Source organism: Fopius arisanus, unplaced genomic scaffold (assembly GCF_000806365.1).
Source record: "Fopius arisanus strain USDA-PBARC FA_bdor unplaced genomic scaffold, ASM80636v1 scaffold00063, whole genome shotgun sequence".
Taxonomy (NCBI): Eukaryota; Metazoa; Arthropoda; class Insecta; order Hymenoptera; family Braconidae; genus Fopius; species Fopius arisanus.
Window position 1 is genome coordinate 79,772 of NW_011887802.1, and position 13,555 is coordinate 93,326.

The 13,555-nt window shown below is 38.4% G+C and overlaps 1 protein-coding gene across 1 annotated transcript in view; it reads left to right on the forward strand.

The window, feature by feature from the left end:
* The window catches only part of LOC105268926 (neuronal acetylcholine receptor subunit alpha-7), a 68,941-nt gene that overhangs the window by 17,775 nt on the left and 37,611 nt on the right, over window positions 1-13,555 (forward strand). Inside the window, exon 2 of the mRNA XM_011308847.1 lies at window positions 4,300-4,442. Coding sequence (XP_011307149.1) covers window positions 4,300-4,442 — 143 coding nt within the window. The remainder of the gene's footprint in view (window positions 1-4,299; window positions 4,443-13,555) is intronic.

The following is a 13,555-nucleotide window of genomic DNA, read 5'->3' on the forward strand; positions in this document are numbered from 1 at the left end:
CGAGTACCGGTTTTGAGAGCTGTTTTATACTTGAACGAGAAAACTTTTAATGCTGAAATAGGAAAAAATAAAAAATAAAATTCGTTGTGAAATCCATTTTCCGCGAATGAGTGGTGGAGACCATATAACGAGCATGAAATTAAGTTTGAATTAGGCTTTGAGCTGGAAACGTGAAATCATTCTGGAATAATAGATTGCGTATTGATCTGAACAATTGGGGTGGTGAAATTCCGAGGCAATCTACGGTATATCTCTTGAATGGACGCTAAATTCGAGGTTTACGATGTCAGCAAGTGCCATTACGGCACTGCCACGGCAAAATATCTGAAGATGTTGAAAAAACTCTGACATTTCGCGTTTTAACGCCGATCCCCTGAAGAAAGCTCACCTCCTGGTGCTAGCCAATTAAAGAATTTTTTCTGTCGATTAAAAAATTATAACGAAAAATTATTTTTTAAATATCATTACCAAATGTTAATTAAATATTTTTGTATGTCATTGATTATTTTTTAAAAGACTCACTTAAACATTCAATAATCAAGGTAAAAAATGAGTAATAATAATAATAAATTATGTACGGGTTTCTAAGGAATTTATGAAAAATACGAAATAATCACTGAAAAATCGTCGGCCAATCGGGCCATCAAAAGCCGATGAACCGAGTGAACGAGAATTGCGACTGAAAATTATATCATGCCACCCCCTTCTCTCACCCCTTTTACTGCCATATTTCGGATGTTTATGCGTCATTTGGGATTTACGTGGCCATGATAACGAGACTTGTAGTATAGCTATCCCCCTGGACGATTCGGCCAAGCTTTTCGCACCATAAGATTGAGAGTTTACAATGAAGGAGAAAATATGGGGCATAATGTCTTTCCACTGATCCAGTACTTGCGATATGTAATTATTTACTCCGCAATGTCGGGGCGTAGAAAAATATTTTTGAGAAACTCATCATGACAAAGATAACTCTTTTATTTTTATTTCATCGGAGTAAAGATAAATGAATTCCAAGTTAACAAACAAACGGTTATCCATTCAGAGATTTCGTTGAGTGAAATTCAATTGATGTCTTTGAAGCGAATTTTTCAATTTAATGTTAATAAAAAAAATAGCCAACGTGGAAATTGCGGAATAGTTGGACGAGAATTTCTAGTGAAAACTTTGGAAAGTGCAGTATCTGCGAGATGAATGGAGTTCTTTCGGAATTCCAGTGAAATTTCATCATGTGGCCGAGTAATTCTGGCCATTTATAACCAGTTTAATGTAGGGTTAATGGAAAAGTATTCAAATGGAGTGAATAATGTTTCCGTGGAGAATAGATTGTATTTTCTCCGGTATTTTATTTTGTCCGGAGAGAAATTTTTCGTTCGATCCATTTATTTACGTCGGATTATATCTGATGTTTATCACTCGGAATCACTTAAACTTTTTTTTTTCTCAGTAATCAAGTGGCTGAACGAAACAAGGCTACTCCACTTGGAAATCAATTTTTCGGGAATGCCCCACAACTTTTCAGCACAGATCTCTTCATTTATTTATTTATTAAATAAAAATTCAATATTTATCTCTATATTCCCTTTAATCAAACGGAAAAGTTTCTTTCATTACTCAATAAAAAAATAACTAATTATCCTGACATGCAGTATAAATTGTTCGATTGTTTATAGAGAGTATCTTTATTTAGTGTATTTTTATTGTTGGAGTTATGTTTACTTATTGAGTTTGATGGAAAATACAATAAATAATGGCGGAAGGCCTGTTTAGAGCTGATTTGAATAGGAAATATATGAAAAATGCTGATAACATTGGGCGGAATATATAAAGAACTAATCCTGATGTAAAAATAGGTTAAGCACTGATAGGGCGGTGTAGGGTGGTTTCAACGTATTTTCCCTCTCGCCGACGAGCAACTTTGAGACTCTTCTCACAAACTTCCGGGGGCTGTGGCTCATCTCGCAGTTCTCCTATCTTCTCAGGCTTAAATTCCAAATTCATGGCGATGAATTAGAAATTTTTTAGGGCGTCTGAGTTTGAGTTTATCTTCAGGAGCAGACGTGGGGGAAATCTTCTGCGTCATTGGTTAGAATTGCAGTGAATATTCCACGAAATCCCCTCATTTTTTACAAAAAAAAAATGGCATAAATTTCAATTTTTTTGTACGTGATACCGGGGTAAAAAAAATTGTAATCGAAATATTTTTTTCCCAAATTTTCAAAAAATAAAAAAAGTAAGAAAACAACAGTATAATTGAAAAAAAAAAATTATATTCACAAGAATTTCTAAAAAATTATTTAAAAAAATTTCCGAAACAAATTTTGTCTGACAACTTTTTTTTTACAATTTGCACTTTTTGAACAAATGGTTTGCTAAAAATAATTTCTCAACTGAAAATCATTTCATGATTATCGTCACATAATTGTGTAAGTGCAGGTGTGTAATGGCGGAGCAGTTTGGCCAGGCAATTGGTTTCTCAAGTGAAGTTGTAGAAGGTAGAAAATTGTCGGAGCCCAGTGTGTATTTACCGCTGTTAAAAGTCTCCATCCAATGCACTTGCCACTCGACAATAAATATCATAAATATCGTGCGATATAAAATTTCCTCCCTAAAGCCAGGTTGAAAAGTAGCCGAGGGGGTGTGGGCTGGAGAAATAAGGGGAAAGAATGTGATATACGATGGAGGGCGTCTTGAGAACTGCAATTTATCGCTGTTGGTGGCGCACAAGGCATTGGACATTTCGCAAGTGGCTGTTGAGGAAAATAGAGGAAAAAAGAAAATGAAGGGGGAGGGGGATGGTGCCAAGGGTCTGGATAGGAAAAAGGAATTTGTTTCTGCGGTACACGAGAATAACGAGGATTCACTGCGAGTAATGGTCACTGAAATTGGCCATCCCTCAGGACAAGAGGAACTAGTAGGAATGCACATTTTATCTCTCCAAACCCCTCCAACTTGAGAAAAAAAATCAACCCTGTGAAGAGTGAATCTTTATTTTCCAGGTTTATTCAATGCTTCCTCCAATCTCCGAGGATTTTTATCAGTTTTTATTCAAATAAACGAACATGGAGAAATAATTTAATGGCGAATGCAGTAAAAAAAAATGGTGTCGAGCTGATTCTTTGATAATCTTGTTTATCTCAGGTTTCGATAAGCTTCTGGAAAATTGTTAATATATTATAATGGAAAACCAAAGGAAACTCTCAATTTTTCTTACAGATTTGTAGATTGTAACTGAATTGTCCATAAAGTACTCGATTGTACTTTCTCTCTGCAATGAGGACTCGTTTTTTTTCCGCCGATTTTCTCCGATCGTCACTGATAACTGCCCACTGAATTCCAACATTTTCCGAATGAATTTTCCACGAAAAAAAAATTCTTCCCTGCGTCAGGCGAAAATGGAGAAAAACAAAATGAACGACCAAACGATGGGAGCTGAATAAAAATAATGGGAAAAACCTGTTCATAAATATTTATCGGCCCGTATGGTTACAACAAGCGTTGAAAATTCAGTTGGTTGATGGCTTTCATCATCCATTAAATCTCTTCACACTCGCCATATTGGTCATTTTTCGGAGCGGCCGGTTTTTATTAACGAAGAGGCAACCTTCGAAAATCAAAAATCAATGGCGTTGATGAGCCAATACAAAAAACCCCGAAATTGAACGATTATAGGACAGGACAAGAATGATAGCCGAAAGTCGCGCGGTCAGTTGATTGAAAACTTTCAGTATCGATTGATGGTTAACGACGGAGAAGTAATTGAGGGAAAAAAGGGAGGGACAAGTCCAGACAAAGAGGGCAAGGAGCTAAATACAGACGTGAAGTCTATCGCGTTAGCGAAAAACTGAGACGCTTGGAAAACTTTCTCATCCATTATGGGACTTGCGAGATTTAAGACTTGAACGAGTGAAAGCAACACGCCTCATTATTCATTAATTAATTAAATAATAGTTCATGTGCAGAGGACTGGGAACAGGTTCTCGACAAAAAAAGGGGGTGATAAAGAATTCTTCACTCTCTCTGATTTTATCACTCCATTACCAATGCATATTCGCATGATTTTAAAACAGAAAATTCAGGTGGTTACAATTCACAAATTTTTTTCATTATTCGAGGTTCGATTCCAGGGTAGAATGGTGAGGTCTAACCAATTGAAGTCTTGATCATCATCGCAATGGACTTTAACAATAGTCGAATAATCGAATAACGATGTAAAATAACCATTTAAAAAAGGGATTAATTTCCCTCCGCGGAATTTCTTGAGAAATAATGGATGATGAAAATTTGATGATTTTTCAGGACTGGTAAGTGGCGGTGTGCACGAGAAGCGGCTGCTGAATGATCTCCTGGATAACTACAATGTACTGGAGCGTCCGGTGTTCAACGAGTCCGAGCCCCTCGCACTGAGCTTCGGCCTCACGTTAATGCAAATAATCGACGTTGTAAGTCAACCACAACTAAAAACAACAATAATCCATCTTTCAAAAACCACCTATCCTCCCTGTCCACTTTTTACCTCCCAACGATATCAAACGATTCTCTTAACCCAAACGCGTATGGAATACATATAATCGATTTCCCAAATATCGACACTGTAATTGCACACCAACGCAACAACGCAAGCCCCAAAATATTAATTGAACGGAGAATAAAGTTTCCACCCTTTGTTTTCTGTACAATTGCCGAGAGTTCGCAAAATCACCCATTAATATTACCATTAAAATAATAATTCCTCCATCAATCACACGTCAAATTGCTGTCCCCTTATTTAATACTATTAAACATAAAAAAATTCCATTTCCACCGTGGATTAAATGCCTTTGACAAATGAATATTCCTCACTGTCCATCTAATCTAAAAAAACGATATAATGGTTGATCCCTGAATTAACCAATACAGAGAATTAAATTGAACAATTAATAGCTGAATTGATGATTTTTTTCGTAACTGGTAAGACAGGTTTTCCTCTGTGTGTAATTGCAAGAATGTAACCCCTGCACACTCCAGCAGCATCCACAAGTTTGAAATAAAAAAGATAGTAAAATACAAGAGCAACGTATCTGACATTTTATAAAGAGTGAGTAGTAGTGTGCGCGGTGTGTCCGCCTGTGTTGATATTGCCATTTCACTCTTTCACTGGTTACACCTCTACCACTTACACTGAACTACGGAGAAGACAGATGAACACATACCCAAGTTATATATATGTATAAAACAACTCATGTATATATGTGGTGTGTGAGAATGAGAGATGGGAGGGGACTTACGCACCATCGATCCTGTGTGCTACTATGTACCACTGTGTGTACATACCAGTGCATACGAGTGACGTTAAAATGAACAAAAGGATGTACAGCAAGAGGGAATTCTACCCATTCCCTCTCGATTTACCTCTCGGCAACTCCTCCCAAATGCCAAATGAGTCTGAATCAATCAAAACCCATGACAATGAGTTCGGCTGAGTCTTTCCATTGCGATCGACTTGTCTCAAATCCAAACAACAACTTCACCGGTCCTTCTGTCTATATTTTAAAAAGTATGTCGTTCGGCACCCGATGGAAATAGACATGAGAAAAATCACGACAAACTTTGCTGCTCTCCTTTATGCGGTGTCCAAGTATTTTTATTTTTTTTATTTTTTATTTTTTTTCTGTCACTCGGTTAATGGTCGGTGATAGGTGGGAACGCGGGTATTGATTGGTGTCTGCACATCGTTATACGGTTACTTGTGCCAGATATATCGAACATAAACACTCGGGTTTCATCTCAGTACCTCTCTCATCGAGATTCTCCTGTTGTTTTTTATGGAGGGGCTTTTTAGTTGACCAATCGACAGACCGTGTTGATATTTCTATTTAGAAAATTTTTGGGCAGACGTTCATTTCGACTGCTAGTTCCAATTCAAATGTGTGTAATAAATACATTCGTTGAATCTGTCGTTATTTTCAGTGACTCATGGTGACTCATGGTGAGAAAAATCTTGGGGATTGACAGACGAGAGGGAGAGAAATGGATAAAGTTAATATTTCAAGCAATTATCGATGGAAACTAATATGTCATTTCTGAGATGGAATATTGAAACCGCTGAGTGGGAAATTTGGTAGACGTTCTGAATTTCCGGATATTCTTGTTTACCTTGAACCAAACCTAATGTTATAGTTCTCTACTCCTGTCAATATACTCAGTTTTTGTTCTATCGAGTTTGGGATAGCTTTAGTATTCGCTGCGGTCTGATGGCTCCAGGGAGCCTGTGTATTAATCACTTGCAGCGAGAATCGGCAATTATTGTCCCGTAGGGTTTTTCAAATTCATGAGAAAATTCACTGAAGAGATATGAGTACCGCTTAATTAGTCAGATTTATAATCCCTAAATTAATTGCAGGTGTCCGTTAATTTCAATAGACAGCATGTCTCATCGCAGTTGAATTCATATTTCCTACTATTTTATTATACGACTCGATATTTTAAATATTTTCGTCTCGGTACCCCTTTGTGATTCCCTCAAACGTCATAATCAGCCCTCGTGTCTCGTTATTTCCTGTGACCTGTTACAACGAATTGCCTAGTGGTGTCAGAGACGAAAATATTTCCAGCATTATTTACAAATTCAACTCAATAATTCAACAGTGGTGAATCGATGTATGATGGAAACCTCAGCAATGTGTGGTACATGTCACTGTTACTGCTGGTGTGCATCAGAGTGCTGATATAGTATATAGAGGTAATATACTATAGGTAATACCATGTAGGAGCAACTGTGAGGTGCAGCAGTTGTCGGTGGAGACGTCGCTTCAATTTCCCAAATGCGGAAATGGTACGAGTGGTCATTGGGTTCGACATAGACCTTCAGCTCGATCTTGCCAGTCGTGATCACGAAGCGCAATCATCTTTGATAGAAATTGGGGAAGTTGGTGGAAATGACTGGTCTGTTATAAAAAGAACGTTAAGGGAATATATTTCTTCGCAACATTTCTCACGTTGCACTTACTTCACCGCACACAGATACCACTCATCCGGATTTTAGTATGCCAAACCTCATCCCTGGGATTTCTTCTTCTCTTATAACTCAGACGTGCTTTTTCTCCCAATACCGTGGCTATTCCCGGGATGACACTTTTCTACTTTTCAGGGCTTGGCCTCGTATGGAATTTTCATAACGAAAATGACGAATGGATGGCCATTCTGAATTTTACGGGGGAGACAGCACACGGACCCATCGGCCTCATCATTTGTCCATCAGAGCTTTTGCTTTTCCATTCGGATCAGCCTAGTTATTCGTTCTATATGGAAATTTCATATTCATTCCCTTGACTGATTTTATTTGATTTTATAGGTATAGGTAGATTACAGAAAATATAATGAGCGATATAATGAGGTTTCAATGTGGAATTCTCATTACTTTTCACCAAGTACTCGTTGTCTTTAGGAGCTGAATTTTTTAGGCTGTGCATCCTGGCTCGAGGGAGTTATGTAATCCTAGCGCAAAGTTTCCTGACACTGATGAGTCCCGTGATACGATAGGATCTGTTATTACCGAGCTTCTCAGCATATACATTACACTAGACAACGAATATGGATAATCCGATAAATTCATCCATCAACAAAATTTAATGTCCCCCCATTCGCCCCACAACCTCTTGACCCCGTGCTGAAGTGTACAGCCAATTACTAACAATTTCGATAAAAATACGCCTCCAGGCTGGAGTGAATTTGCGGGGGAAAAAAAGTTGCCAGTTTCCGAGGGGTGGAAGGGAGTAAGAGTGTACCAAAGGGAGAGTATTTCAACAATGGAGGTTTGGCGAGAGGTTTAACGGTTTGTGGAAGGTCCCAGAGCGTTTGGATTATTTTTAAAAAACCAAGTCGATGAAACTAACCATTGACTGGAGACTAATTAGGCACACTGTTCACACAAAAATTCCCAACGGTGGATAACTAACCCGCTGAGTGACTTTTCAACAACTATAAACCGAGGCCAGACCATCGCTCAGTTTATAGAGTATGTACCAGCTGTTTCATGTACACCGCCAACTTTTCTTCTCAGGAACTTGAACTTTTCGGAATTTTATTATCGAGTCAACAAACGGTGAAACGGGACAGTCGTGTTTGTCTGACTGTTGGTTCTTTTGCCAATCGTCAGGTTCTAGGGGTGGACTTTTCGCTGAGAACTTGTGTTCTCTTATCAAACTTGTAGATCAACTTCTACACGTGGATCATCCATTTTATTCCAATTTAGTTCACTTCAAAACTGAACGTTCCCAACAAAAAAAGAAGAAATGAAAAAAAAATGAAAAAAATGAAAAAAAAAAATGAAAAAAAAATGAAAAAAAATGAAAAAAAATGAAAAAAATGTGTAATACTGAAAGACTGGCTTTTCCTTCGCTGATTTATAAATGGGAATATAGGAATAAAATAAAAGTGATGCACGAGGCTTTACTCCTCGAGTATCAGCTTTGCCTCAACAACATACATCGCCGCAGTTCCTGCTAGTGAAGCTAAAAAGTACCGCACGAATGATTTGCTTTTTGGCAAGCAAACTCCTGACCCCTCAGCCAGGATTGGATATATCAGGCGTCTGGTGGGCTAATGCTCAGTGGACCAATATACTCGATAGCTGGGAGTGGCAAAAATACGTACAAATAGACGAATAGCTCTGGTGTTTGTCTATGGTTGGAGGGCTGGTGCAATGGGGCGATGTGGAATGCTTTCTAGCCACGTTTACCATGCTGAGGCACGTATTACGTTAATAAGGTTCAGGGGCTCCTGGTGTGGTTTCGCTACGTGCCCAGTTATCATACTCCTGGGACTACTTTTCCCGGTTTCCACTGTCGAATCACAAGGAGCTTGTGTTATTCCAGATGGAGTCTAGTCGTTGCGCAAGATAACTTCCAATGATCCTTCATGTCGTGTCATTTTCTGATCATTTACTTTGCTGACTCTTCAAGTTTTCCTCTTGCCCGGGTAAAAAAAAATTGTAATTGGAATAATTTTCAAAATTTTAAAAAAATTTCTGGAAAACTTTTCAGAACACTTTTTTTTTTTTGAAACAAAAAAAAATTGGGAAACAAAAGACGGATCTGCGGATGGTCCGCTAATTAGAACTCTTCACTTTTTCCGGGAATTTTCATTGTTGCGCCGTTGGTAAATTTTTCAAAAAATTTTTCCAGTCTCAATTTTTCAAAAAGTGAAAAAATTTAAAATCACTCCACGAGGGTTAATTCGCTCTCATTCTCAGTCAGTCAGAATGAAAAAAAAACCTCGCACATCAAGATAATTGAATACTTGATATGATGAAGTGGAGAGATAAGCGATGGATTCACTTCAGTCCTGATATATCGAATTAATCAGTCCTCAAAGTGCCAATGAAATGAACCATCCTCCCAGGTAAATCCACGAGACACTTTCGAGAGGTACCTTCAGCGATGAATTTTTCATGGAAAATCGCCGATTATCGATAGAACATCTTTTAAGACGAGATTCATCATAAGAGAGTGCCCTTTTACCGCTGACATTCACCGTTTCGGTCGTAAAAACTGATGGAAGTTTATCGAAAGGCATAAAAGTGGATGTTGCATATCCATAACTCTCGTTTCAAGTGGCTCGAGGTGTTCTACAAACAGACAGGTAGAGACGAAGTAAAAAAATGAAAATGGAATTTCCTCATGATTAATGGAAATGAATGGGTGCACTGGGTTCACCGGTCTATATCTGGTAGATCCGTCAATGGGTTTCCATCGTATTACCTCGAGACGAATCAAGTTTTCGGACACACCGGAGATATCCAATTCCCTGCGAATCAACGCTGACCACTTCTCTCTCCCTTTCCCACCGATAATTGTGCCAAATCAATTCCAGCTTTAGCCTGTCCTACTTGCAATGGTTCAATGCATGCCCGATGATTAGATCGTTTAGGAATCCGAAGAGAAGATGCCTCTTCACTGAAGCATCCACGCCTATCCATTTTCCAAATAAAAATGTTAAGTACAAGTTATAATATCCTTCATGATATGAATATATCCTTGTAATTTTTGTTTAGGTTATTATTATCTTTAATGGAGTCTTTCATATCGCGTGGAGCTGAAATTTTCAAAATGGAAAATGTCAACGGCAAAAAGGTACTCTGATATACGATACACGATGAATCTCATCTTAAAGGAGGGTTTATCGATAATCGCCAATGAATTTCCCTTGAAAAATTCATCACTATACATCTTACAAGAGCCTGGGAGATTTACCTGGCCTGACGTTTCACTTCATTGGCACTTTAAAGACTGATGGATTCAATATATCAGAATAGAAAGTAGTTAAATATATCAATCGATTATCTCTTCACTTGTCATTGAACATTTGGCTCAATTTTTGAACTCATTGAACTCATCTCATTAACGAGTTTGCAATTTCCCTTATCATCAAAAAATCCCAAATAATATTTCGGAATATATTTTCTTGTGGTCAGTAAATATTCTTATCAAGACAAAATCCTTTTTTCTCGATGTAACGACTGGAAAAATAGGGAATTACAAGTGATAATGGCAAGTGATAATTTTTCAGTGTCGATTTAACGGGTAAGAGAGCGAAAGAATTTTTAGTGAAGCTAGGGGTGGAAAGTGTAAAAAAAAAAATGAGTTTCGATATTCACAATACGCGGTTGGGGCGTCGCTCACTCGTAATGCCCCCAGGGGTATCCCTCCCTTTTCTTCGCTCGTTTTTCCGTTTACGTTGGTGGTGTTGATATAAAAGCGAGAAGGAGGAAAAAGGAAAAAGGGGCAAGATCATTGAGCCGTGGTATGCGCCAAGCTCTGCGGTGTCACAGGCCGTGTGCGCCATGCGTCCCATATATAGGGTAAAAGAGGCCCGAACAGCCGTGGCAATTAGCTACGGAAAAAAGCCTTGCCTTCTCTTCTCATCTGCGGCGCAACGACCGGAGAGAGAACTATATACCCTCACACATATGCATACCAGTGCCCCTGACACTCTGGTCTTTTTTTTTCTTCATTCTCATTAGTCAGTCCGACAAAAACTGCATGAAAAAATCATGAGAATTACGGGAGAAATGACAAAAATTTTCCAACCCCAAGACATTCTGTCGAAGAATATATTGGAAATGGGGAATACCTTCAATGGAAATTATTTTAATCTTTCTTTACTTGAAATTATTGCTGGAAAGTTAAAGCTGGAAACACACGCGCACATTGACTTTCTGTACTATGGAGCAATTTATAAAAGGCCCCATTATTTTACCGACGTTTAGAGTGAAGATCGAAGAGTCTGAACATTTGTCCTGGCATTTATCAGAATTCCAGATTAAAAAATGTCCTCTCAATATTAATATAAACATACAATAAAATATAGGATTATTTTTTGTAATCATGAATGCTTGGTCCCCCGTCTTCGGTAATGTTGAGTAATTGAAAATAAATGTTGAAATCCTTTCATCAGTGGATAAGGGTAAAGAGAGATGGGACAGGCATGAGTTGCAGCGAATAGTCTGGCAACTGTTTAAACGACTTTGGTGATCCATTCGTATTGGTAGCTTGTGGCAGTAAACGAAATGAAAAAAAAGAAAATGCTGGGACAAGGGAGGAGTGGAAAAGTAGTGGAGAAGTTTGGTCCTCTTAGTGGGACGGATTCAATTACCGTTAGACGGCTTGAGAGATGTAATAGCACGTGAAGTATCTTTCTGCGAGTGATACGGCCACTGCGCGTTCGAGTGTGCCTCAAGACAATTTCAGTTTCCATTTTCCCCAGGAGGCGATAAATCCCCGGTCCAACAAGATTAATAGTCCGGGTATAATTAACGAATTCAGTGCTAAATCTTTTCATGGTGACCCGACGACAGGGGTGGATAATTTTTGTGGCTATGAAATTCCAATCTATTCTTTTCCATCAAAAATTACTTTTGATTATGTGAAAAATATTACTCAATAAAATTCCTCCGAGTTCTGGTAATTCCCGAGGAATGATCGTATTTTTATTTTGTTTTCAAACACTATTTATTCAATAAACCACAAATTGATGAAACATATCTGCAAAATTTTTCGGCTCGAGAAATTGTTTTTGCGGTAACGAATGGTTTTTCCATGGACGCAGACTACCGGGAGAATTAATGATGTGAGAAGGGACAGGTTTTACCTTCGTGTCGAGAAAAAGTCAAATGACTTTGAAACAGATGAGTTTTTCACAAAGAAACATGTAACCCTGGAACAAAGACAATATAAATTAATCGGCGAATGTTGAAAGTTGATTAGAGTGCGACAAGTAAAGGAGAAGTTGATTATTTAGTTCCTGATGGGTGGATAAAGTACCTCTGGAGGAGTTCCTCCCCGCAGAATGCCGGAGGAAGGGAGGAGGAGATGATGTATATGCACACAAGGGGCTGAAACCCGTGTGGTGAATCGATGCGAGAAAGTGGAGACGAGGTGTGTTCGAAGATTGACAATTATCCACATCTACGCCACCTTGGGCGTACACTCCTTAGGTATCTACCGACGAACATATATAACAGTGTAATATAGTCAAGGGGAAGTGCCAGAAGAATGGAGTGGGAGGGCAATATTCCACGATAAAGCCATAATTTTCAAATTGGAAATTGGATTTCGTTGTGTACATGAGGGAGTCAACATTATGGAGATGTTGACACCTGGCAACATGTTTATGGGGGTATTTTTCTCCATGAAGAATCCTTTATCCATCCTTAACATTACTTTACAAGTCCATAAACTAATGCGGCAAATTAATTCGTCTTTGCAAATAATATGATCTGGTTATTCAATTGAGGGAGATTTTTTTATTCCATTCCAAGTGCAATTAAAATTGTTTCCGGGTAAATATTGTTTAGATGGATTTCTTCTTTTTTATGCAGTTGATTTATTGGCTTTTACGCGAAATGATGCATCGTTAGATGAAAAATCTCTGACGACTCGAGTGCACCGCGGAAATTGATTGCGGTGAGGATGTACAAGAGGATAACTCAGCTGATTTCGAACGGAGCGGAAATAATCTCGCCGATTTTGTTTAACCTCAAATAAGCTGTATTTACTTTGGCGATGTATATCAGGGGCATTGAAAATTTCTCAAATTGAGAGTAATTTAATGAGGTCATGGCGCGAATCCAGGGAAAAGTCGATGCGGGTTGACTCTGACCCAGGATATCTTTTGAACGTGTTCTAAGTAATTGGTTGGTGAGAAAATAAAAAAAAGGGAGAATCGGAAAAGAGATCATCACGATGAAACTTGAGAGTTCAAAGCCAGAAGTATTGGCGCCGAAGCGGGAGGTCATAATCTATCTCCTCCCCCCCAAAAAAAAATATCTGAAAATATCGGGGAGAGGAAGTGATCGCAGAAAAAATATTAAGTTGGGGGCAGATATTATTGGCAGATTCACACCCTGCTCGCAATTAAATTTTAAAATGTCAACACTGTCGATAAATATTCACTGGAATACATTTCCAGTGAAATGAAACTCACCGCTAATTCAGCGATATCTTAATTTTCCACCGGAGGAAGAATCACTCTTGAATTAAGAACGTGATTAATCTCGGAACAACAATTTCCGTAA